Consider the following 25,634-nt stretch of genomic DNA (forward strand, 5'->3'; position numbering starts at 1 on the left):
ATTTTTACTCAATCAGTTTTAGAATCACGCACTCATCATTATCAGTATACATGTGAAGTGAAGGTGTGCGATCTAAAATATCATTTATTTATTGCAAGTGCATCAATTTTTTTTTTTAAATAATGAATTCATTACCTTATTTTTTTTTTTTTGTAAATCATTACCTTATTTTTATTATATAAGATAATTATTTTATGCAATAATTATTTTCCTTTAACCAACCTGTCAAAAGTCAAAGGTAAGAACTATCAATTTGAAATTTCATAAAGAGCTGTAAGTTTGAATAAATTCTGGTATGTGATTTTCTAGAAGCTATAAATAAAGATCTATCATCTGGCGTATCCAAAATTTCTAAAAGCTACTCATGGTTAGTAAGTGTGGTAAATTAGTCAGAGGCCTTTCAAGGGCTTTTGGCTCGGCTCGTGAATATCTGAGCTTACATGTCTAAAATTGGTTGTTCACAACTAAGGAAGCACGAACACTTGTAAAAACAGGGAGAGTCGTGTCTGACACACTCCGACACGGTGACACGCTCCGACACGATGTCGGACACGCGGTCAACTTTTTCCAACACGTTGACCGTTCTAACACGCAAATTTGACCTTGTCCGACACGGTCAAATGGCATTTTTGTAATTTTTTTATTTTATTTTTAATTTTTTTTAAATTAAAATATATTAATAAAGCTTCCACCTGATGATATCAATTTTATTTTTTTATCTTTTTTCCCTTAAGTAGATAAGAGATCATCTCAGCATCATTGTTGTCAATTCCTATCACGCTCTTGTTGTATCTCCTTGTCTCTGATCTCTCTCTAATATGATTTGATCTCTCTATCTGATATTATATATCTCTCTCTCATCTCAGTTCTTATTTTTTTTATTAAAGCTTCCATCTTTATAACGTGTTTATGGGTATTATTATTTAGTTTCATTTTTTTGTTAAATTATTAAATATTAAATGAAATATACACTATATAAATTAAAAATATTATTTAATATTAAAACGTGTCCCAACGTATCAAAATTCATAATTTTTTAAGATTGACATGTCGGAGTGTCGTGTCGTGTCGTGTCACGTGTCGCGTGTCGTATCGGTGCCACATAGTTCACACCAGGCTTGACCTTGTATAAAAACTCGTTTATTAAAAAGGCTTCAGACTCCAATTCAAAAGCTCGGCATTAGAGCCTCTCAGACTGGCCTCTTATATTATTATTATTTTTTTTTATATTTTTTATACTACTTGTAATAAACTCTCTTTCTCCTCAATCTATTTCACCCCATTTTATTGGTTAAATAGACTTTTTGAATGATTTTATTCTATATTATGCTGTTTGGATATATATTGAATTTATGATATTTATGGAATTACTAGGGTTGTTGATTGTATATTTTGTTTGGATAAACTTTTTGTTATTTTATTTTTTTAAATAGGCTAAACCAGACTTTTACTTTATGTAAATAAGCCAGGCCAGAGGCCTATAATAGTATTTATAACAGATATGACATATTTAAACACAGGCTTAGCCTTTTAAGACCAAAGCTCGGCTCGGCTCGGCCCGTTAACACCTCTAATGGTTAGCTTCTGACAATGATTAAAAATATTTTTTTATATCCGTATGTTTTAAAAATTTTACTCTAACACTCTAAAAATATCTTAAATAATTTTTTTCCTAATTGAAAAACGCCTTTTTAATATTTTTTTTTTAAACAAACGCAATCTAAAAGCAAGAGTCAATTTCTTTAGGAAAGAAAACGTTGAATTAAAACAAAAGGGCCTTTATAAAAAAAATAAAATTAATGAAAACTACAAAGTTCCCATAAATTGCTAACCTACCATAATAATAATAATAATAATCGAAAAATACACAGACGCACAGTGACGTTGCTCTGTTTCAAAGTCTCAATCTCATTCTCAGAAGCTGTGCAACTCCATGCCATGGATCCTCAAGCTCCGGCCACCGGCACCACCGCTCGAAGCGCCGCTGAACCCTCACAATCTCAACCATCACAACCACCATCTTCTCTCCCTCCACCTTCCTCATCAACCCCTCCTATCTCAGCTCCACCCCATCCTTCCCCTAACCCAAACCCTAACCCTAGCCCAATTCAAAACCCAAACTCCAAACCCCCAATCGCAACCCCTCCCCAACCTCGTCCTCCGCCTTCATTCAACCGAAATTTGCCGCCGCCGTCGCAGCAGCAGCAGTCGCAGTCCCATTTCCAGCACATGTCGTCGCTCCCACCTTCGTCCGCTCCTCCGGCGTCTTCTTTTCCGTCCACTCCCTCATCGTCCATTTCCGGTGCAACCGCCGGGCCGAGGGGCGGCGTGGCAATCGGTGTCCCCGCGCACCACCAGAGCCCTTCCCCTCCGTTTTCTTCTTCTTTCGGTCAGCATTTTGGTGGGTTGGGTCGAACCGGAGTCAACGTCACAGAATCTACCTCCAATTCTAGCACCTCTCAGGTAGGGGTTCACCGTGTGTTTATTCGATCCACCGTAAACATTTTTAATTTTTTTAATTTATTTATTTTTTAAACATTTTGATGTTTGAAGCTTTTTGAATGAATGTAACTGTTTATGCCTTTTCACTAGTTGTTTGCTACATTTAGGTGAGAACGCCCATGCAGGGAATGGGTATGTTAGGATCTTTGGGTTCAAGTTCTCAAATGCGGCCAGGTGGAATACCTGCCCATCAACAGAGACCCGTTCAATCTTCTCTTAGACCGCCATCCTCTGTCCCAAATAATCAGCCTGCTGGTTCACAAGTTAGTATTTGGATTTACTTTGTTCCTTCCTATCTACTATAGCTGCTGTAAAAGTGAATGTTATGAGTATGCTCGTGTGTGCCTTTCACTTCTGAATTTTAGTATTTTCTGCTTGGCCTTGTTGGAGGGCTAGTGTCATTGGATTTCTGCTGGACTGGGATATGTTTGAAAATATATTTAGAGTGCTTCCAAAAATTGGGTTTATGAGTTTTACTCTTTTGCCTTCAATGAGACTATAATTATCAAACTTCATCAAGTCTTGTGTGGGACACGTAGTGCACTTCTCACTTTCAAGATAACAGCTTTTGTTTCTCTGTGGAGAGTTTAGGGATGGTGAAGGAATAAGCAAGTTAAAATTTTATTCTTTTTTATAAGCTTATGGTCTTTATTGTATCATGTTGATTGGTAAGTATGTAAATGTATTTTGCATTTCTTATTTTCAGTTGTTACATGTGTATAAGAGGTTTGCTTACTTTATGTTTTATGCTGAAATGCTTATGCTTTGTATACAAAATACATGTTTGGGGAAAAATGTAGGTTATTTCCTAATTTCTTACATTTTCCTTCAGAGCTTCCAAGGGCATGGGCTTATGAGATCCTCATCAGTGGGTGTGGGATCACCTGCTTCTCCATCTCCAAGTGCATCACAAAGTATGCAGTCACTTAATCAGCCATGGTTGTCAGCTGGGCCACAAGGGAAGCCGCCTTTGCCATCTCCTTCTTATAGGCAGCAATTGAATCCACAATCCTTGCAGCAAAGGTCACATATTTCTCAGCAGCAGCAGCCACCCACGCCAACAGCTTCGCAGCAGCAGCAACCTTTGCCGTCTAATCAATCGCAGGAGCATTTTGGGCAACAAGTTCCGTCATCAAGGGCTCTGCATATGCCTCACCAGCAACAGGTTACAAGGCTACAGGGCTCAGGAAATCAGAAACCTTCATCTCTTATGGTGGCACAATCTAGTGCAGTTCAACCAGGGATTCCAAGTAGATTAGTTAATGCAGATACTGAAGAATCTTGTAATAGTATTCTCAGCAAAAGAAGTATCCATGAGCTAGTCAATCAGGTGAGCCACGCTACATCATTGTCCATACTAGTTTTACTGGGCTCAGATTCTAATTCCTAGCACCTATTGTTGAATAGACTTGTGTGATTCTCTGGATTTTGTAGTCCAAATAGGAATGCTGAAGGTCTCTTGTAGGAACTTTGTAATATTATACAAAATGGCAGTTAATTTAAATATAGAGGCTTGCAGTAATAATTTTGATTAGTTCCCATTTGAAGTGACCTGTTGAAATTCAAAAGAACTCTGGTTTCTCCTGAGGTCTATTCATTACTAGACCTGTAAGGAATTGAATGATGGCTTATAAGCATAAAAAAAAAAAGCTACTAAGATAAATCGGGTTAGATTTTAGGCTTTGTGGTTTGTCCTAACAGTTGTACTGGATCTTTTGGGCTTGGTACCATAATATTGTATCAATGTCTAAAAGGAACTATAGAAGAGTTTAAATGCTGCTTTAGTTAGTAATCTAGGTTTTATAAAGGTTCTAAGGTGTTCTTAATAAAGAACTGGTTTGTTAATAAATCTGTTCTCTTTCTATACTACTTTACGATTTTTGACCCTCCCACAGTAAAGGTCATGTCCGACACCTTGTTTTTTTTTAAAAAAATAAATAAATTATATGTCGTTGTACTACTAGAGGTGACATGGTAATTTATAATGAATTGTCATAGATTTTTTCTCATGGGTTTCTCAGTTTGGTCAAATACGTTGCTCACATTTCTAAAATTTTATGGCAAATGCTTGGTAGTTTTTATCCACAATAATGTATAATAGAATGAATAGGATAACTTGATAATATTAATATATTATCATGTTAATATAAAGTTATACATGCTTTTGGACTGTTTGGGCTTCTGGCTTTTTTCCTAGCAATTTGAATTTGAACCTTCTGGTAATAAAGAGGATTGCTTCTCTTACAATCTCTCTTGCACTCTGGTCAAACTTAAAATATAAGTAGTAATTTTTTTGTATTTTTAATCAATGCAAAAATTTCAATATTTACTTTAATCTAAATAATTAAGTGTTTGAGAAGTGTGAGAAAAATTTACAACAGTAACTGAGTAATGTTTTCTGGCTACAAATAACTCAATAGTTTGGATTACTAGAGTATGTGTTTTTTTGTAGGTTTGATCCTTTTGATGTTTCTGAGCTAACCAATATAGGTGTGCGCTATGTATTAATTCTCCTTTGTTTGTAGTTTATGATTATGATAGATGTTTACCCATTATGGTAAATTGTTATCTTTATCTAGTTACTGCCAATTGTACTTGGTATATCAATCTAAGCTACCACAATTCTTTTATCAAATGTAATTATGTATTTTACATTCAAATGCATTCCTGAAAACTTTTTAGCTTACTGAATATATGACAAAGAAACATACATCCTTCCCTGCAGTGCCTTTACTCTAGAACCATTTAATTGCTGACTGTTAACCTTTCCCCTCTTTTGCTTAATATGGCATAAGGTGTTTCAAAGTTGATGATTTTGCTATGATTCTGTGAGCTTGTCACAGCCCTATTTTCATATAATATGTTTATTTTTTGTCCTATATTTACATTTCTGCTTTATTGGCAGGTTGATCCATTGGAGAAGTTGGATCCTGCAGTTGCAGACATTCTTGTGGATATTGCAGAAAACTTTCTTGAGACTGTGAGTGTTTTCATTTAGTGTTATTATGTTCAATGGACTGATTGTTTATATTTTTGCATTTTGATAAAAATTGTTAAATTTATCTGTTATTTTGTTTTGATTTATTTTGTTTTTGGTTTTTCTCAAAGCTTTTTTATTTTCTCATTTATTATTTTGAACCATGAGTTACTGTACTTAGAGATATTTCTAAGCATAGCATTGTTGCTGTTGTTATTGTTTTTTGAACACCTACCTGCAAAATAAGTTGTGTAATACCTTTTTATTTTGTTTGTATGATAAATGCGTTTTAGTTAGCCTGTCTTCTAATTTGAATTTGAAAGTAGAGAAGCACATATTGAAAGATTTTCTTCTGCCATGTTTCTGATTGACATACATTCTTTTTCTGCTGCTTCTACATTGGTGAAATGTGATTTTAATTCTTTTGGTTCAGCAATTTTAGAACTGGCTATTAATTGACTATCAGTCTGTTTCTACTCTGTTTAGAACAATCGGATAAATATTTGCTGGAAATATGCATTTCATGTAGTAGTCTATTTTTGTCTTTTTATCCTGGGTTAAAGTAATTAATATCGTCTGTAAGAAATCTACCTACGCCAATATTAACCTATTGATTTTATTTTAATCTGATGGTTCTAAATCATCTAATTTAATAGATTCTACCCCCTTGATAAGTGGAGAGAATAATTAAATATAATTTTAATGAAGAAAGAGATTTTGATTATTGATTCTACACATTAATTTTAAAATAATATATAATTAACTTTTTTATTTTATTTTTCTAACAATTTTAAGTAAAGTAGTTCGGTAAAAACTAAAACTCAACATATAAATTAACGAAAAACGACTATTGAATTTCTGAAAATTTAAGTTTCCATGTTTAATATTTTTAATAACATTATTTTAAAATTTAAAGGGAAAACTTCAAAAACCTCCCTATAAGTTTCTTCATAATCACTTACCACCCTCTCCAAAATTTTTAATCATTTACACCTCTACTTAAAACTTTTTTATCACTTACCCCCCCCCCCCCCCCCCCCCAACTTGATTTTCCATCCAAGTTAAGGTTAACGGAGTTAATTTTTAAAAAAAATACCAAAACTATCCTTAAACAAAAAAAGGAATTAACCCCTACACTAACTAAACACCTTATTGCTAGCAAGAGATAACACATTACATATAGACTTTACTTTCTTCCCTATCGTTGCTGGAGGTATCCAATGATCTGCAGAAAACTACCCACATGGATTTTTTTGTTATCTTGTAATTTTTTTTTTTAGCCCCACTATATGTTTTACCTTTCGTTTGTCAAAAATGAATCAATTTTCAATGCTTCCATATATTAATTAAAGGACCAAAGGGGTAAATACTTTCAGCAAGTAAGGTGGAAAAGACCATTAAATAATTTAATAGTGAAGTTTCCAAATAATTCAACATTATGCTATTTCGTCAAACTCATCTAGTGGTCTTAATTAATTTACAATTCCTATACTCGAAAGAGCAAATTTTAAATTAAAATCTTATATATTGAAATGAAGGTCATTTTTTTTAGTTAGAAAGGGTACATCAATCTAAATGTTTAGGGGCAAATGTCCAAAATCCAACGTTAATTAAAGAGACGCTTACGCTTATAAAAGATATAAGCTCAAGAAGTATTTGTGAATCTATTATTCCATTACATTCTTTGAAGAAGACCTATGAATTATTTATATAAGCATCTACCGGCTAATCAGAAGTAAGGGCGGTGGAGCGTCAAAATGATTAGGGCTCCACTCTTCAATGACTATCTCTTGCCAGCAGTAAGGTCCAGTGTTGTGTGTTACTTTTCTCTAAGGATAATTTTGGTATTTTTAAAAAAAATTAATTCCGTTAACTTTAACTTGGATGGAAAATCAAGTTAGGGGGGTAAGTGATAAAAAAGTTTTAAGTAGGGGTGTAAATGATTAAATTTTTTGGGAAAGGGGGTAAGTGATTCTGAAGAAACTTACAGGGGTTTTTTTGAAGTTTTCCCAAATTTAAATTAATAATTAGAGTCAATAATCAAAATATCTCTTCACAGAAGTTATATTTCTCTATTCTCCGTCCTTATATAAATTTTTGGGTTTAGTATTCTCTATTTTCATTAATTTAGATAATTTTAAGCCATTAGAGGGCAAAATCACTTCACACTAGTGTAAATTACACTATCAATCTTTGTCGTTGATCCCAATATGAATCTAATGGCTCATGTGGCTAATAAATAGAGTCGTTAGATGCAAGTAGGTCAACGATTAAGATTGAGTGTAAAACTTATTATTCGTAACCGATGTTAGTTGATCTTACCCCTATATATATGTAAGTTTGTACTGGCTTTTAAAGGCATTTGAAAAATAAAAATAAAAAAAGCCATGTTTGTTATGAAGAGAGTTTTTTATTTTCAATGATTATAATTGTTTGTTTTTCACCTATTGGTTGTTGGTAATTTAAGCCCCAAATAATTGGTATTGTCTTGTTTTATGATTTTCTCTTTCCGATGAACTATTTTCTTTTGTGACGGTGTTTAAGATGTATAGAAATGAACTAAGCTCACAATTACTTTATTATGGTTTTTTTCTTTATACTTGTATTACATTGTTTTCAATAGTGACCATTCTTTTATCATCCTGTAAATAGATAACCAGATCGGGTTGCTCACTTGCCAAGCATCGGAAATCGACGACTTTGGAAGCGAAGGACATACTTTTACATCTTGGTTAGTTACTGATAATATTCTCCATGCTCAGATTTTATTGTCAGCACATTTTGCTCTCAACTCTATATCTGCATCTTTATAGAGAAAAATTGGAATATGACACTTCCTGGATTTGGTGGTGATGAGATTAAAGGCTTCAAAAGACAGGTGAGAATTTTCAGTCTGTTACATCTTTGCTTTTAAGTTTATATAATTTGGTTTATGTTCTTTTGAATTTCATATTCTTGGCTTGTACTTTGTGATGGTTTTGCAGCTTACATGTGATATTCACAAGGAGCGTCTAGCGGCTGTAAGTTTTGGTCTCTCTTCCTCTTCTTATTCTGTTAGTTGTATCGTATCTCTAAGGCGCATGTAATTGCACATTTCTGCTAACATAAATACATGCCAATAGACTTCTTGTACTGCCCTAGATATGCCAATGTGTGTGTTTTTTAATTTTCTTAACCATTGTTTGGTAAATGTATAGTTTTGTTGTTATTATCATTGTGATGATGGTAGTTATTATTTTTTCATATATTTGTTTATCTTTGTAATACTCTTGGCAGATAAAGAAATCAATGATAACAACTGAGGCAGCACATACTAAGGGCTCTGCTGGCCAGGCATCTGGTAGTGCAAAGGGTAGCCAGGCGAAGACATCCTTGAATGTCATTGGCTCTCCCAACCTTAAAAATTCATGAGATACGTGCTGTATTTATGATTTATGCAGCAATGGAGGTAATTGAATTTTATAATAAACCAAACAGATATACATGTTTGCAATTTTACATTGTAAATATAAATGGCATCTATATCCATTATTCGTCAGGCCACATGATTTGCAGAGCTAGAAATGCTTTAAAGGGAGTTCACTTAACACCGAAATTGTGGCATGAAGTGATGCCTTTATTTCTTCGATCCTGATTCCTGAGTGACGTGATAGAAGTTCAACTTCGATCAACTCCTTTGTCTAAGTGGAAAGCCAAAACTTGTGGAGTGTCGATCCTGATGAACATTTAAGTCTGCATGTCACGTTGTCATAATGTTATAAGACTCTCTGACTGGTACTGTTTGGAAATGCTAATTCTTGCCCTCAAATTCTCATGTTGAAGCCCAACTTTTCCAATCAAACTTGTTTGACCTAATTCGTTCCATATTAGAGGGTTGTTAGGACTTATGAGTGCATTACTCATGCTATTCAACTTGTCAGCATTTTTTTATTTTTTAGTTTTGTTTTAATCTGCTTGTTCTTCTCATGTGCATACAAGCTGATTTTGTATTTCGTGTGGAGCTTGATTTGCAAAGTTTTGTGCCTTTCTCTTGTTCTTAGGACGATCTTGTTTTTTTGAGGCTGTTTCTGAGCATTCCATTTAGCAGTTCATGAGCAGTGGTCTGAATTTTGAAGCATTGCAGAAAATCATATAAGGGGAATCATGATTTATATGAATTCCGTTCATTGTGTAAATATTTTTAAATTTAGGTAAAATATAAAAAAAAATATAAATTCTAAGAAACATGTTTAAGCGACAAATATGTAAAATTATAAAAGAAATGTGTAATATCTTTAAGTAAATTATATGCTAATTCTTGTCGATTCTAGTGGCAAGGAACTTGTGTTTGTTCTAAAAACGGTCTACGTTTGAGTCTTAAAATACAGGCATTATGAAAGCTTTGCTCCCTTTTATTTTGGACAGTTAATTGTAAGAAAGTCATGGGACATTTTGTACTATTATTCACTTTCTCAATTAGACAGAGAATCCTCAAATATATATGCAATAACTTTTCTTGTAGTTAGCCTATCAAGTTTCAACATTCGCATTATTTAAAATATATAATATAATAATTCTGTGTATATATTTATAGATCAAATTTTTTAAATATAAGCATGTAACCTTTATTTTAAGTAGGTTTTTTTGTAATAAATTTTAATTTATTTTATTTTGCTAAACATATATTAAGTTAAGGGCATGCATTAAGCCTCTAATAGGCCCTCTTAACGTATTTACCCCTCTAATTTTTTTCATTTGTATCAAACTTCACACAAAGATGGACAACCATTTTCTATGCTTTCATGTCTCAATTTGAAATTCATTCAGTTTTATGACACTGTAAGGGTCCCACAATATATGTAATTCTTTTCTCGACGTCATCTTTAGCACGGAACAGGCAGAAAATTGTTTTCAAAAAGCACATGACTTCACATTTTTTTGGTTACCATAAAAAAGAAGCTGAATCTGATCCTTGATTAATTTCATTTTCCCATAGTGATAAATTTAAATAATCTTTGTTAATATGCCATCACTTGCTAATATGATATGTGACTTGATCTAATTTTGAGTTAGAACTTTAATCAAGTATAAAATCTTTTTTATACTGCCATCTAATAATATTTTGACATATTATTCAAAAGGTTGATTAAAAGAATTTGATTTTTGAAATATTGATTGTGATAATAAAATTCTTTTAATGATTTATAAGTACATAATACGATAATATTATTACGAAAATTTATTAGCAAAATTTATCAAAATTAAATTTCATAATTCATTTATTGAAAAAGCAAATTTGTTGATTGGTTAACTTTCATTAATATTTAATGATTTGTAGTAGCTGACAAAAATTGAAAACAAATATTTATAAAAGGCTTAACCCTAACTATTAACTACTTTTTTTTTGGTAAACAACTATTAACTACTTAAATATGCACTTCTCAAAATATTCAGATTATAACTCATCTTTTAAAAGTGTTATCTGATGAATTATGTTTTGTTGTCGTCAGTGGCCTAAGATCAACCCCCAAAAATATTTTGCACCCTCTTCACGTTCTTGTCGTGTAGAACTAACGAGCAATACTAAACAATGAGCACTTCGAGCTTACATAATCACTCTTCGATTTTTTTTACTTAGATATATTAACCGGTGTCAATTCAATTTCAGATTTATATATTTTCATAATTTTCAGGAATTGTGACTCAATTTTTTAATTAAAGATTAGTATTATTAAAAAAGAGAGAGCACATATTCATATAAATAATATATTTACTTAAATCATGACTTAAACTTATTGCCTAGGCACATAAATGAGCTCAGACAATAATACAAATGCACATCTAAAACAAATGAAAATTGCAACAATGAGAAGAGAGTTGTTAGTGGGATCGGAATGGATCTTTTCATTTATTGTTTTAATATTACCATTGATATTATGTGAACATTTTCATGTATTTATAATGGTCACAATTTTAATAAATAAAAATTATAAAGTGTAGAATTAAAATTTATTGTTTTAATTGTTGACCATTAATTTATCGCTAAATAACTAATATCTTTGGACTTATTGTAGAAATAAGATTTATCCCTCTTCTTTTGACAGACGTTGCATATTGGCAGATATGATAAGATTTTTTATGGTCGGGACCATGGTGGTCCTTCCTCGAAATGGAAAAAAAAGAGGGACGGAGGAGAAAAAAATCAAAAAGAAAAAGGTAGGAATGGAAGAAAATTTTTTATTTATAAAAAGAGACCATTGAATAAATGGTGAACCTGGAGTATATTAAATTTTTCCCTGTAGGAGGTCCCACAAACATACAGAATAGGTACAATGTTGATAAAAATGACATTACAGTGCATACAGAATATTGTCGTATTGGTAACAGTATGACAAAGACTAAATAAGTGACAGAATATGCAAAACATTAAGTTATGCATCGTTTCTGCAACACTATGCAAAATTATGTCCACAACTTAACAATTTTAAAGGTCCTGAAGTGGGAAATTTCTTTTGGTAATATGGATGCACCGTAAATTTGGATATCTTCCACTTATATTATGACACTTGTCTTACTTTTGTCAAATCAATAATAAATAATGTATTTTAAAATCAAGAGAGAGTGATTTGATATAAAGTAAAACACGTGTCATAGTATGAGTAGAAGATGCACTGAGTTTTCGGTGCATCTATAGTACCAAAGATATTCTCCTTGAAGTGAACAAGTTGAATATGTTATTTAATAGGTATAAAGAAACCGGTTACATGGTTTTTTTGTGTGTGTAGGACTTTGAATAAAACTAAATAGATTGTGAGCACCATGACATTCCAAAAGATAGTCCATAAAAAAGAAAATAGATTGCAACTAGCTATTTGCACTTTAGAATAAAAAGAAAATCCATAGTTTATAAAAAATAAAAAAAAGCAAACAAACAAATATTCCTTTCATTCAGATTTCAGATCAAGTCCATCAAACGAGATCAGGATAGGTGAACAAAACATGGATTTAGACCTGGAACATTCATAGAGAGACTCAAAATGTAGCATCTACACTTAAAACAACAAGAGATAAAGCCGCAAATAAAACCCTCATATTAGAAAGAAAATCTATCAAAACATCCATTTATTACAAAGACAACATACATGAACCAATTTTTGCTACTTTCCAACATATTATTAGGATTAGTTTAGATTTGAGTAGATTTGAATTTGAATAATTTTGTTTTGATCTGTACATACGTAACTCTAGTTGTCAACATTTAATATATGCCTTAGGTGTCATTCTTATCTCGTGTAATTATAGCATTTATTGTATGCCTTAGGTGTCATTCTTATTTCATGGAATTCCCATCTCTTGTAACTGGCGTCTACATATGAACATGCTCATGATAATGTAAATCAGCTTTTTGATGCTTTCAATTTATTATGATATAAGAGCCCAGATCCAAAAAACGCTTCATGATAAACACGCATAATGGAAGGTGTTGGGTTGGTTTCAGTTATATTAAAAAGCTGCAATTGGTATAAACAAAATAGTTGAAAAGTATATATGTGTTAAGTAAAGAGTAGAGTTCGGATATAAAATGTGAAGAAATCTGATTAGTGTATAAAAACAATGCTTAGGTCAATTTATACATTGTATCGTGAAAAGTAACAAAAATTTCGTGTGCAGGTGACGTCTGAAAGAAGCAAATAAAGAAAGATGCTGTGGAAAGTTAAAGGAGCTGTGGGGACTGCAAGGGGTGTAGCATAACTCTTGCTCGATGAAATTTTGAATGGGAAACTGATGATATAAATAAGACAAGGAGCGGGAACTCGAGGAGTTTTTGTTATTTTGTCATTTTGTAACTTTTAAACCATTATTGTGATTATCTGAGTACTTTTTTTTACCTTTTGGGAGCATTTGAGTTGTAATTTGTAAATTGAACTTTCTTTCTTTTTAGGTTCTTCGTATTTTCCTTTCGTAATTTGGTTTTATCTTTGAGATTTGGAAGCTTGAAGCAACAACTAAGCTGGCGTTTGGATAAGGAGAGATTTTTTGAATACTAGGGAAATGTAAGTGATAGGAAAATGGTAGGAAGGTGAGTTTGATAGGAAACTGTAAAAAAAGTTGTTTGGCTAGAAAAAATTTTACCGGACAAATTGAGTGAAAATTCTGAATCTGTGTTTGGTTGAAGATAAAATAGTGATAGGAAAAAATATTAAAATTACAAAAAAAAACCCTTTTAAAAATGACTCTATAACTGCAGGGGGAACATCAATAAAGTTCACATTCCCAGCTATTTCTCTACATATGTTTTGGATCTGTGACTGTACATATGAGAACTCCCTTCTTTCTTCCTATTGTTGCCATTACTGTTCAAGTATTGATGCTATGGCTTCAAGCTCTTCCTTGATAGTTGCAGAAGTTTTTTTGTGGTTGTTGAAGTTATAAAAATGATGCAGAGGAAGTTAATTAAGCATTTAAAAATTCATTAATATTTTGCCGACCAAACACGGTGGCATGAAAGGAACTGATAACAAATAAAATGAAATGGTTCTTTTAATAATTATTAGTAAATGCAATTTTAATTAGTAAATTTGTTTTTTTTAATTAGTAAATAGTGGCCCATTTGTTTGCGTAATTAATAAATAAAATAAATATTAATATTAATAAAATATAATAATTATAACAAACCTGCCTATGTTAACTTAGTCATCATTAGTTTAATAATTAAATAATAATCATGTCATTAAAGCCCTTTTCAAATATTCTGCATTAATTAAGAAAAATAATTTTGGAATCCTTAGTAGGCATCAAAAAATTATTCCTAAGATAATTATTAATCAATGTAATTTTGGCTTTTGGTAAACAGTGATTAATGTCATAATTATGTTGTAATTTTAATTAGTGACCTGATTAATAGTAATCATATTGAAATTTACAATGCTTTAAAAACCATGTTAGAAAACTAAGTTGTTAATATTCAAAATTATAAACATTAATCTGAAATAGTAATTTAGATTCAATATATTTATAATAATTACAATTATTAATTATTGAAATCGTAATAATTTTTTTAATAATTATATAATTGCAGATCTCATGTTAATGAATAAAACCTAAGAAAAAACATATTAAGTTGATTTAATAACTATTAAAAAAGTAAATAAATAGCCATTACCATTTATTGAATTAGTTAAATATTATTCATGCTATTAAATGTTTTATACAAAATAATTTATTAACATTACAATGTTGCAAAAAATGCTTTAGGACAATATAATTAATGTAATTGGCATGATTTAATAGTAATTCATGTTTTTATTAGTATTTGGGGTGGCTGGAACACGTCACAAGAACTTCGGATGTGTCACACACATGGCTTAGTCTCGCCAACTGACATGGCGGGACTGGTACATGTCACAGCAGGTGGCGGGATACGTGGAAAACACGTGACATGGACTGACGCGATTGGTTGAGCTTCCTACGTGGCTTCTGATCTCGTCTTTCTCACTGGCGGGACTTATCTCGTCAGTCAAACCTACGTGTTTGACTGCTCTAATATGGCCATTCTTTTCAAATATGTTTTAGGATGGAGATACATTTGAAAAATAACATTACTACGGATTTTTTGCCTCTAATTGCACAACCATGCTCAGCTCCCAATGCCAACCCACCAAACTCAAAAGCCCCACCTTGGGGAACATTCACTTGCCCAAAACTATTACTCCCTCTGCATACCAAAAACCCAGTTGAATTCAACCCACAAACGTGTGAACCACCCGCTACAATACTCAACATGGACATGTTTCCAAACTCATTCTCTATCTGACTCGCAATATCCATATCTCCCCAACACTTAACCAAAGAACCAATCCTCAGAATTCCACAAGAGAAGCCATACCCAGATGAAATTGAAGCAAATTCATCAGACCCAGATGGCAATTGAAACGTGTCATTGGTTCTCCAACACCTCACCGTTCCATCACGTACCACCGTCGTGCAAACTTGAGCATCCCCAACAGCAAGATTCTCCAATGGAACAGAACCATTGTTGTAAAGTCTTTTCCTTTTGAAGGAAGAGACAGTGTCCCAACAATACAAACTAGAGTTACCGGACCTGATGCCACAGAAGTAGTTCTTCCCACCGGAAATGGAAGAAAAGGAAACGTTGGCAAAAAATTCAAGCAATTTCCCAGCAAGATGTGGAGATTTACCGGGTACACCCCCTCCTACCCGGGTAAATAATTCAAGCAATTTCTCAAGTGCCAAGAACAATACCTGGGTACACCCCTCCTTATCCGGGTAAGCAAAAAATTTCAAAAAATACCCGCGTAGAGAGGGGTGTACCCGAGTAGGCTTGGTGGTCAACGGTCAAACAGGATTGGTGTTATATTTTTTGAGGGGGTTAAATTTTTGAAATAGTTTATAATGAAGGTCAATTTGGTAATTAATTATTAATAAAAGGTCATAACGGTCAAAAGGCTATCACATTCGTGTACTGCTGAATTCTCCCAAGTATTATGGAAAGTGTTATTCAATATGTGAATTTGTGTTTTGCATTCATGGATAGCTAATCTTCTAAACCAGATCTGAAATGTCTGAAAATCACCTTGAAGTGTGACTGAAATTCTGATATAAAACCAGATCTAAGTTGTTTAAGAGGAATTAACTCTAAACTCTTTTAAACCTGATCAATTTAATTGAGTTACAAAGAATTAGTCTTGGAAAACAATAATTCAAACTACTCTTAAGCATTGCGTAATTAGGTTAGGGATAATCAATTACGTAGAACTCAGATCTAGACGTTCATGATGTTTGGTGATGCTTTTGGATTAGGAATAATGCAAATCATAATTGAACATAGGTTTTTGATGCTGGAAAGTGCAGAATCGCTGTAGAAGATCAATTGCTTAGGGAAGGTGCTGTAGCAGGTTATGGAACAATGATGAAAAATAAGGTGATTGGGTGATATTTCAGGTCTGGACTCTCATTAGTAAATACAAGCTTCTCTGCGAACTAGTAGCTCTTTTTACATCATTTCATCTCTGTATTCAGTTCATTTAGTGCTATCTTGATTTCCTTATACATTAGTTCATGTTTCTCCAATTGATCTTGAGAAAATTCATTGATTACACTTTCATATAAATCCTAGAGGGAACGATCAAATAATCTCACACATTATATTACTTATTGATCGTGTATACTTGCACGTGTGGTAATTCTCAACCTTCCTTGTTTATATTTGTTTACTTGGAGATTTACTTTAATAGAAGGCACTGTTGCAAAAAGCCTCAAGGTGATCAGATTCAAAAGAGCATGTGGCAGAGGCAAGTATAACAACAACTGATACTTCCAAAATGCAGCACACACAATGCAGAGTGATATTGTGCGGGAACAAGAATCCAACAATGCAACAATGTTCTCAGCGCTTACACCATCATCATCAAAAAACCCAGATAAACTCTCTGATAAGAATTCAAGCTCACACTTATGGTTGGGAACAAGATTAGATTTGAGCAGATTTGAATTTGAATAATTTTGTTCTTATCTGTACATATGTAACTCTAGTAGTCATTCTTATCTCATATAATTATAGCATTTATTGTATGCCTTAGGTGTTATTTTCTCATCTCGTGTAATTCTCATCTTTTGTAACTGGCATCTATATATGAACGTGCTTATGATCATTCAAATCAGCTTTTGATGCTTCCAATTTATTACATACTCAACACTCTTGTATTGCATTATAAATACTATTTTTTGGATTACCAAGGAAGGTGATATTGCCGATTTCCTTTAACACTCTTGATGTACAGTATGGTTTTGCTTTAATTATATACGAAAATTAAATCATATATATCATTTTGTTATTATGAAACATGCTTACAACGAAATTCTATTTTCAAGACCAATTTTCATTTTGCTCTTCTACTTAGGAAATTTATTTCATAAGCATCCCTTATAATAATTAGGAGTAATACTTCACCTTTCATAAGTTTTTAAGATGTGCTTTCTAAGCATCAGAACCTTGTCTTTTACTGTCAATAGCCAACAATTATTTTCCTCGGATTAGGCTTTTCCATTAAGACTCTTGGATTGTTTGTTGGAGTCTTGAAGAAAATGATTCAATACCTTAGTGGTCATCTTCATAATTAATTCTCAGCCTTGGCATTGCATCAACGTCATTTTCTCCTGTGTAAACCTCTCTCATGCTTATTTGTAATTATCTATGATTTGACTAATTCACTGAAGTTCATATTGCGCTTCTTTGTTTTCTTTTTCTTCTTGGTAGATTTCATGACATTGAAATCTTAAGCTAGCTTATTCTTATTATGCATAGGATTCTCTAATAATATTTATTTAATTGATAACTTACAGAAGATAGCAATTTTGAGAGCGACTAATTTGTAAAACAAATTTTAAACTTAAAGTATAAAAATGAGCGCGGGAAACCAACCATCCACAACTTAGCAAATCATGACAACATTAGAATGCAAGATTTAAAATGCACAGAAACCAAAAGATAATAATTTAGACGGACAGTAACCCTTAATTATTTAGTGATATATTATAAAAATGAAAAATAATTTGGCTCTGAAGTCAATTTTCAATTCATGGGCTTTAATTATAACTATCTCCTAGACTCTAGGGGAGGATATGCTGAGAAAAATATATTATAAAGTGAAAATCCTAATATACAAGACTCTTCAATTTGTAAGGATAGGGATGATGGTTGATTTGATTGTAAGTAGTTTTAGTTTGGTATTTTGCAAAGAGACTATTTTCAACTATCGAACATATGACCTTCTAATCACAAAGAATTCAATTCCAAGATAAAAAAAATATTATATTTATAAGTTGAGGATATTTTAGGTACATCATTTATTGACAGAATATCATTAAATGTATATTACCTCAACTACATTATCTTCCACTCGTACAAGTATCTGTTTCGATGATCATTTGAAACATTTAACCTAAGACATCCACATGTCGTTCTGGAGTAGGTGTAATTCATTGCTTTTAGGACTTCTCTCTTTTTCAAATCAATCAGTGCACAATTACAGTTGAGAATTGTTGGTGTTATTTATATCTAGGAGTATATCTAGTTCTTGAATGTTCTTTGTATTAAGTTTGACATACAATTTGTATGGTTATTATTTGTGATCATCCACACCTTACCAGCCATTTCGGCAGGCACAACCAAATATTAATTATGCCTTCTAACAATAGTTACATGTTCTGCCTCAACCTTTTGTTACACATAGCAAAATGCTCTTAATATTCACAAATTCTTCTAAATCAAAAGAGGCACCTCATCATATTGTGTATTGAGTAGTCTATATGTAGAAATAGAGGCAGTAAAGGTACACTCACTACAAGAAAAGCCTTGCCCAAAAGAAAAGTCAAAACCAATACCAATCCCATTAAATAAAGCAGTTAAACCAACTTTCTTTGTGCACTTGACAGTTACCTACTTTGCTGAAGGAGCCATTTCAACCTCCACATAGAACTATACCCACCCACCAACCAGCGAGAGGAAACTCCTTTCTCATTTTGTCTATATCTATATATAATTCCTCCAAAACCAAGGATATGGCATTGTCATCGTGAGAGGGATCATTTCAGACATGGCTTGTGGGTGTACTTCAAGAGCAATGGCAGAGAAGATTTCTTGGAACTGTGCTCTGTTTGTGGCACTAATGTTGGTGTTGAGCAGCTGTGAGTCAAGCACAAATGAGTTCAGGGTTCAGATGCTGCAAAAGAATATCAATAACAACAACAACATTGGTTGTGATGAGATATACGTGGTTCGTGAGGGAGAGACCCTTCACACAATCAGTGAAAAATGTGGGGATCCTTATATTGTTGAAGAGAATCCACATATCCACGACCCTGATGATGTTTTCCCTGGCTTGGTTATCAAGATTAACCCTTTCACGGAAAGAGCATAGAAAGTTTCAATTTGAGATTGTGTAACCCTTGTTTCTCATGTATGTAACCAAACCATTTACGGATTGAATTTCCATGCAAATTGCTTATCTTTGAAAGAGTGGAAGCATATTACAACCAAGTGATTATGATTTTTCACATTTTTTTTGTTTAACATCACTTTAATTTTGTATGAGAATACACATTTTAGTTAAGTTCTTGTGCAAAATACATGTATAGGTTAAAATAGAAAAGTGACGCAAAATAAAGTGATGTGTGAACCATTCCACCAAAAAATTGGAAAAAATTGGTGTCGTATCACCTGTAGTATCACTTTTCAACCCGTGAACCTGAAATTGACATGTGTTATTCTTCTTATAGATTATTTATATCTTATAGTATCATATCAACCTGCAAAATAAGCGAGTCGAATTTGTGTCGAAAGTTATAACCCGATTTTAAATTTGTATAATTCGTGTTAAGTATATTTGTGTTTGTGTCAAATTCTTGTCTTGTGGACCTGAATTATCACCCCACTGCAAGTATTTGTGCTGCTTCTTCTATCGATCCGTCAAGCTTAGTAGGATGCTGGAAAAATAACATTGTGCACTTGTTATTTTTTTCTTCTTTAAATTTTGTAGAATAAATCAAATGGCTAATTAGGAATAAGCAATGAAACTGCTAAATGCATGGATGAAAGCACAATAACTCATTGCACGGATGGCTACCAAATCCAAGTGATCTTAGGATTCAAACGCAGATTAATTAATTTGTGGTTATTAGATCTTTTCAATATTAATAATTTTGAATGTCCCTGCCGCTAGACTTTAAAATTTCAAATATCCACATTATTTTTCAGTACAATACCCTAAAGCTCTTACTAACTGTCAAATTTTCGTATAACAGGAGCCACTAAGAATTAATATTGTTATAACTCTTCAGAAGTGTGATACGGACAACTACCACCATTAAATATGGATAAATAATTGTAAATTCAATCAAATTTACCTTGTACCATTTGTCTTACCCTTTGATTTCTTACAACCTTTTAATTATTATAGAACTCAAAGTCGCAACAACAAAAGTAACAAAATTTTCTTATACTGGTTTAGTATATAATAATAGGGGCAGGTTATATTTACAAACTTTTTTGTTTACAAACTCTTACAAACTACACTAAGTACGACCGGTTCTACTTTAATCATGCAGTGTACGACCGGTCGTACTTAGTGTAATTTGCAAAAAAAATTTGTAAACGGATCTTATCTCATAATAATATACTTTCTTTTTTAAAAAAAAATCTAAATTAACATTCTTTGATAAAATTTTTTATATCGGATCTAGCAGATTTGATTGTATTTATATAAAATGATTTCCTTTTTTTTTTGCCATCTATCGGTACCACGAATAAAAAAAATGATATCGGATAGGTTCCTGATATATTTTTCAAGCATGTCTAAACTTTTAAGGGTCATTTGATGGACAAGATATGATAAGGACAGATAGGATAAGCGGACGGGATAAAGGTAGGATATGATATGAGCATGATAAGCTCATATCCTTTACTGTGTTTGATGTACACTAGAAAGACCGTCTGACATAATTATATTATCCTATTATGTGTTTGAAGTCAACCAGATAGCGCTAGGATATGATATAAATAGACGAAAATATCCTTTATAGCATAATTTTATATACTTTTTATTTTTTTTCTTTTAACTTATTTATACATTAACTTCTATTTTTAATTATTCAAAATTTCTAATTTTTTTTGAAAAGTATATCCTCCACAACAGAGCAGAGGACCCCTCCCTAACACTCAAACATGTAGTGTACCTTCACAACCAACACCACCCTCTCCTAATTGTGAAGGGTCATTGGTTGAATCCAGGAAACAAGCTCTTTGCAATTATGCAAGGATAAGGCTACGTACAAGGATTACCTCCACCCCACACTCACTAGTCGGGTTTAACGGGGAGTGGTTTTTTTAAGTAAAAAAGGAAAAAATTTCACACCCATTAAATTCGAAGCACTGTTAATCAAAACCTTCTGATCAATAATTCAGCACCTGAAAATCAATGAATTATAGTGACATGAACCAAAAGATAAAAAAATTGAGAAAGAAAAAGAAAAGCAAGAGTTTTCAAAGGTGAGTGCAATTTGGATGCAATCTATCACAAAAAAATGCAACACAATTCCCTTGAAATAGGATGTGAAATGAAAATAATATATGAATCAACGAGGCTAGTAGAGAGAGAAGAGGATTTAGATCAAAAGAAGAAAGAGAAAACATAGAGAGAGAGAGAGAAAGGATATGCAACGAGCGAGAATGAGAATAAGAATGAGAATGGAGGTACGCGGTGAGAAGGCTATCTTGTGACAAAGGAGAAATGAGCATCGAGGGATGCATTGGAATAAAGCTTTATTTTTTCCCTATCCGATCAAATACTAACCCAAGGTCCCCTTCAAGATAACTTATCGGGCTTTCAATAGGATAACATAAGCCAAACTGATAAGTTTATGCTATCCATTGTGCTCAACAAACAATTGATAAGAATAGTATATGATAATTTATCCTATCCTATCCTTCTTATTTGATGCTGCAAACGGCATGCCCTGGCGGCAAAAGTTATTAGCCATTTATTAATATTACGAATAAAAAAATAGCTGTCTAATGGGCCTAGGATGGCTTCCTATCATATTTCCTTTAGGTAAGTTTTTTTATTTTCTTATGGATTTTGAAAAAGTTATTTAGAGCTTATATAGAAGATATTTACCTCCAATCATTTACATCAACATTTAGAAGGTATTCTAATTTTAGTCTCGACTTTGAATCTTAAATGTATAGCTGTATTAAAAGTTTAATAGGAAGAGCATTATCGCCCTTATAATCCCGTGTGACTTGCTCAACTGGATTAATTAAATAATATATGAACTGTTGAGAAATCCAAAAAAAATAAAAATAAAAAATTTGTCGTACAACTTGAAAAGCTATCCGGCAATAAAGTTGGCCCTTGGTGTAGGTGGCTTGAGATAAAGTTGCAGAGAAGCAGAAAAATATCAGCACATCTATTGTTGAGTGAAAGATGTGTTTTATTCATGGTGAAGCATTTATAAGTGGCTTTTGGATTTGCACCTAAAATATTATTCCAGAACTGTTGCCCCCCCAGCTAGATGCTTCACTTGTTTGAGTATCGAGATGTAAAAGATGTTAGGGCATGCCATAAACAATAAAAAACACATACCTTAAATGGGTTCGAGAATCCTTGAAGATGATAATACAATGATTTATTGTTGATGCTTTGAATGAGATTGAGCTTTGATGATCATGTTGAATTTAAAATGATAATGCACTTGAATTTAATCTTGAATATTGAGTTTCATGTTGCTAGTACATGATGCCTTTCTATTTAGTCTTCCTTTCAATTTTGGAGGATGCCTTCCTATTTAGGCTTCTTTTCAACTTTGGATTGGACAATCCTATCTTGTGGGAGATGCCTTGAATAATAATATTTTTCTTGATGTCAGCATTCTGAAGAATATTATGCAATTTTTTCAAGAAAAAGTTATCTCATTGATTACTAAGAATTTAGTAAAAAGCCATAGATATAGATAAGGGAACTCTAAAGCAATACCCTGTGGTACTTCGCTTAGTTTGAAGCTTGAGCTAGTGGATAATTTTTAGCTTTCATATTGTATTGTCGTCAAGTTAGTAACCTTTTGAAAAAGAAGTAAATAATAATGTTCTGTTATGATGTCTTGTAATAAATGAGAAGAAAAATAGAAGAGCTTGTAATGTTGTGGATATGAAATGATTAACCATCCTTTACAGGCATTTTGGCCAGTGTCTCATTATTGATAAATGTGTAGTCTTGACTTGCTTGCATTATTAAATGAATGAAGCTTCATGCTAAATATTTCTAATTTATTTATGGCTGATCAAGTGTGCTTGCATATGAAGATTATCTATTTAGTTGTTGCAACAATAGGTGTAACAGCCCGTTACGTACCGGTATTGTTAACATTGATTATTATATTAAGCGCAGTTACAATCACAACAGCTCATTTATAAAAATGCGAGTAAACTTTTTCCTTTTCATTACGCGAGCATTTAAAACAATAATAAAGTGTAATGAATAAAAGTTGTGACCATAAATGAAAAATAAATGCGGAATAATAATATTAATTGTCTAACTATCATATAATACTTCTCTCAATCACTAAGGGATTCCCATAAATCCACTTAGCCTAAATCTCACTTTTATGGTTTTTACCTTTCAGAACATGGTTCAGTCTTTTGGATATTACAGAAAATCCGTGTGTCTCGAACCTCTCATCTTTTAGTATGTTATTCTAGACTTAATTATCTTTCTAACAAGATGTCTCACGCTCCAAAAAGTTCTCTTTTTCTCCGATTATCACTGTTTGAAGTTGGACAAGCAAATATGCCAGCAACCTCAAACAGGGCTCCAAACAGCCCTCACTCTTTCCACGATTCCGGACAAACCATTCCACCAATTGCTCTCAAATTTTATACAGTAAACTAGATACATCAAGCTTCAATTTAACATATCATGAGACTAATTTGACCAAGAATTGAGGCGGGAATAATTTTTCCAAAAACCGGTCCAGACAGCCCTAAGTGCAGGGGATTTATGAGCAGTCTGTGTTCAATGGCTTCTATAGGGCAGCGTGCTACTCCTATGGTTCTCAAATTTTGGCACAAGATAGTTGACATCTCAATCTTCAAAATGGTGTATGGAACGTCCCTATTGGACTTTTGTGGAGGGAGTTATGCTCTTCCAAAGTTCACCCAAAATTTGTCATTTTATAGAAATTTCACCAGCATCTCCTTTGTTTTTCCAACATATCCCATTTTTGTAAGAGTGTGTTATCTATCATTCAGGGTACCTAATAGACACAGGTGACACTTAAGAAACAACAATGCCCTGGTGCTCTTACAACCCATCATAATTTATATCAATTCGCTTACTTTACAACTCGTTAATTGCATTATCAAAACTTAAACCATTTCAATCACTTTGATCCATTTGCATGTATTCTTTAAACATATGCATAATCATAACCCTAAAATAGGCCTATTTCCCTTTCATCATATTGTATGCTCCAATATTACACAATATCCAAATATTACAAATTATAAGTTCTCCAATGAAACATAATACAATTTACATATTCAATTACAACATAATAATTCCTCAAATATGACATGAACAAAGATGGCAATATGAATAATCCTAGATCAACATACAATGTTCATGTCCTAAGTCTAGCCTAGACCAAATGGTCACAAAATGCAAAATGGGCTCTAAGTTATCATGCTCATCCTACAGGCCTCTTGCCCACCGCTCCAGTCCCGCTGCTACTAACTGAAATAAAGTCTCCAAAACAGGGTGAGAGATACGAATATATCTCAGTAACCCAGAGGTTCTAGAGATTACTCCGCCCAATGGCTCACTCACATGTACATTAACAATATACCACACAATCCAAAAAGGGATAAAGCAAGGGATTTAGTGAAGTAGGGAAGCATAGGGAGTAAAAATACAATGAAGATGGAATGATCGACGCCAAAACCACGCAACATCCGGCCTAGTGGCCTCGACATATAGCCTACGGGTTCTCATCCAAGGAAGTATTCCCAGAACATCAACCAAGGCACCCTCCATCCATATATGCCTAAGACTTTCCTAGTGTGCTCCTCAACGGATAACACACTATGACCCCAGGTCAACTGAAAATCCCTCATGGAGACCTATCCAGTAGAAGTCCGTAATGCTCGAAGGCAACAGTCTACTGGCCAGAGACACGGTACATCCTATGTACCACTATACATACAATAATACATGAACATGTTATACTATATTACCAACATACACCTCCAATCACTACCCTCAAGAGGCATGGTGGAGCACACACGGGGATTAAACCCCAGTACTAAGGGATTACCTGATGAAAACTCCCTCTCTTGGTAGCTCCAACTCACAGTACCACCGAGCTTGGTTCACAAGAAATGCCTACACATAGGCCATTTCCATTACAATTATAATCAACCAAGACATATACATGTTTATCAAAGTACCCATGCATATATTCATAACAACTTATCACAATTCCTTTGGTCAAAGACCAAAGGCAACCCACCAAGCTCAAAGCTTCAAATTTACGTCTGTGGAAGGCAACTTACCATGATCACACAAGGATCATCAATACAAAGTGCAACCAAACAAGATTACAA

The 25,634-nt window shown here is 33.0% G+C and overlaps 2 protein-coding genes across 5 annotated transcripts; both read left to right on the forward strand.

Moving 5' to 3' along the window:
• Positions 1-1,872: 1,872 nt before the first annotated feature.
• On the forward strand, positions 1,873-9,662 carry LOC133301419 (transcription initiation factor TFIID subunit 12). Of its 3 annotated transcripts, XM_061501054.1 has the most exons (9): positions 1,873-2,463; positions 2,610-2,765; positions 3,335-3,832; positions 5,408-5,482; positions 8,132-8,210; positions 8,293-8,357; positions 8,464-8,499; positions 8,756-8,927; positions 9,019-9,662. In XM_061501054.1, the coding sequence occupies exons 1-8, from the start codon at positions 1,939-1,941 to the stop codon at positions 8,888-8,890; spliced, it is 1,569 nt and encodes a 522-aa protein (XP_061357038.1). In that variant the 5' UTR covers positions 1,873-1,938; the 3' UTR covers positions 8,891-8,927; positions 9,019-9,662. The 3 variants fall into 3 exon arrangements, with proteins under 3 accessions (XP_061357038.1, XP_061357030.1, XP_061357044.1); XM_061501046.1 differs by having other exon boundaries at positions 8,756-9,662; XM_061501060.1 differs by lacking the exon at positions 2,610-2,765 and having other exon boundaries at positions 8,756-9,662.
• Positions 9,663-13,831: 4,169 nt separating this feature from the next.
• On the forward strand, positions 13,832-19,612 carry LOC133301441 (uncharacterized). Of its 2 annotated transcripts, XM_061501075.1 has the most exons (2): positions 13,832-13,864; positions 19,111-19,612. In XM_061501075.1, exons 1-2 carry the CDS (start codon positions 13,832-13,834, stop codon positions 19,396-19,398), a joined length of 321 nt encoding a protein of 106 aa, XP_061357059.1. In that variant the 3' UTR covers positions 19,399-19,612. The 2 variants fall into 2 exon arrangements, with proteins under 2 accessions (XP_061357059.1, XP_061357054.1); XM_061501070.1 differs by lacking the exon at positions 13,832-13,864 and having other exon boundaries at positions 18,836-19,594.
• The last annotated feature ends 6,022 nt before the right edge of the window (positions 19,613-25,634 follow it).

Source organism: Gastrolobium bilobum, unplaced genomic scaffold (genome assembly GCF_033153095.1).
Source record: "Gastrolobium bilobum isolate Gb01-03AN ecotype WA unplaced genomic scaffold, APGP_CSIRO_Gbil_v1 utg28800, whole genome shotgun sequence".
Classification (NCBI taxonomy): domain Eukaryota; kingdom Viridiplantae; phylum Streptophyta; class Magnoliopsida; order Fabales; family Fabaceae; genus Gastrolobium; species Gastrolobium bilobum.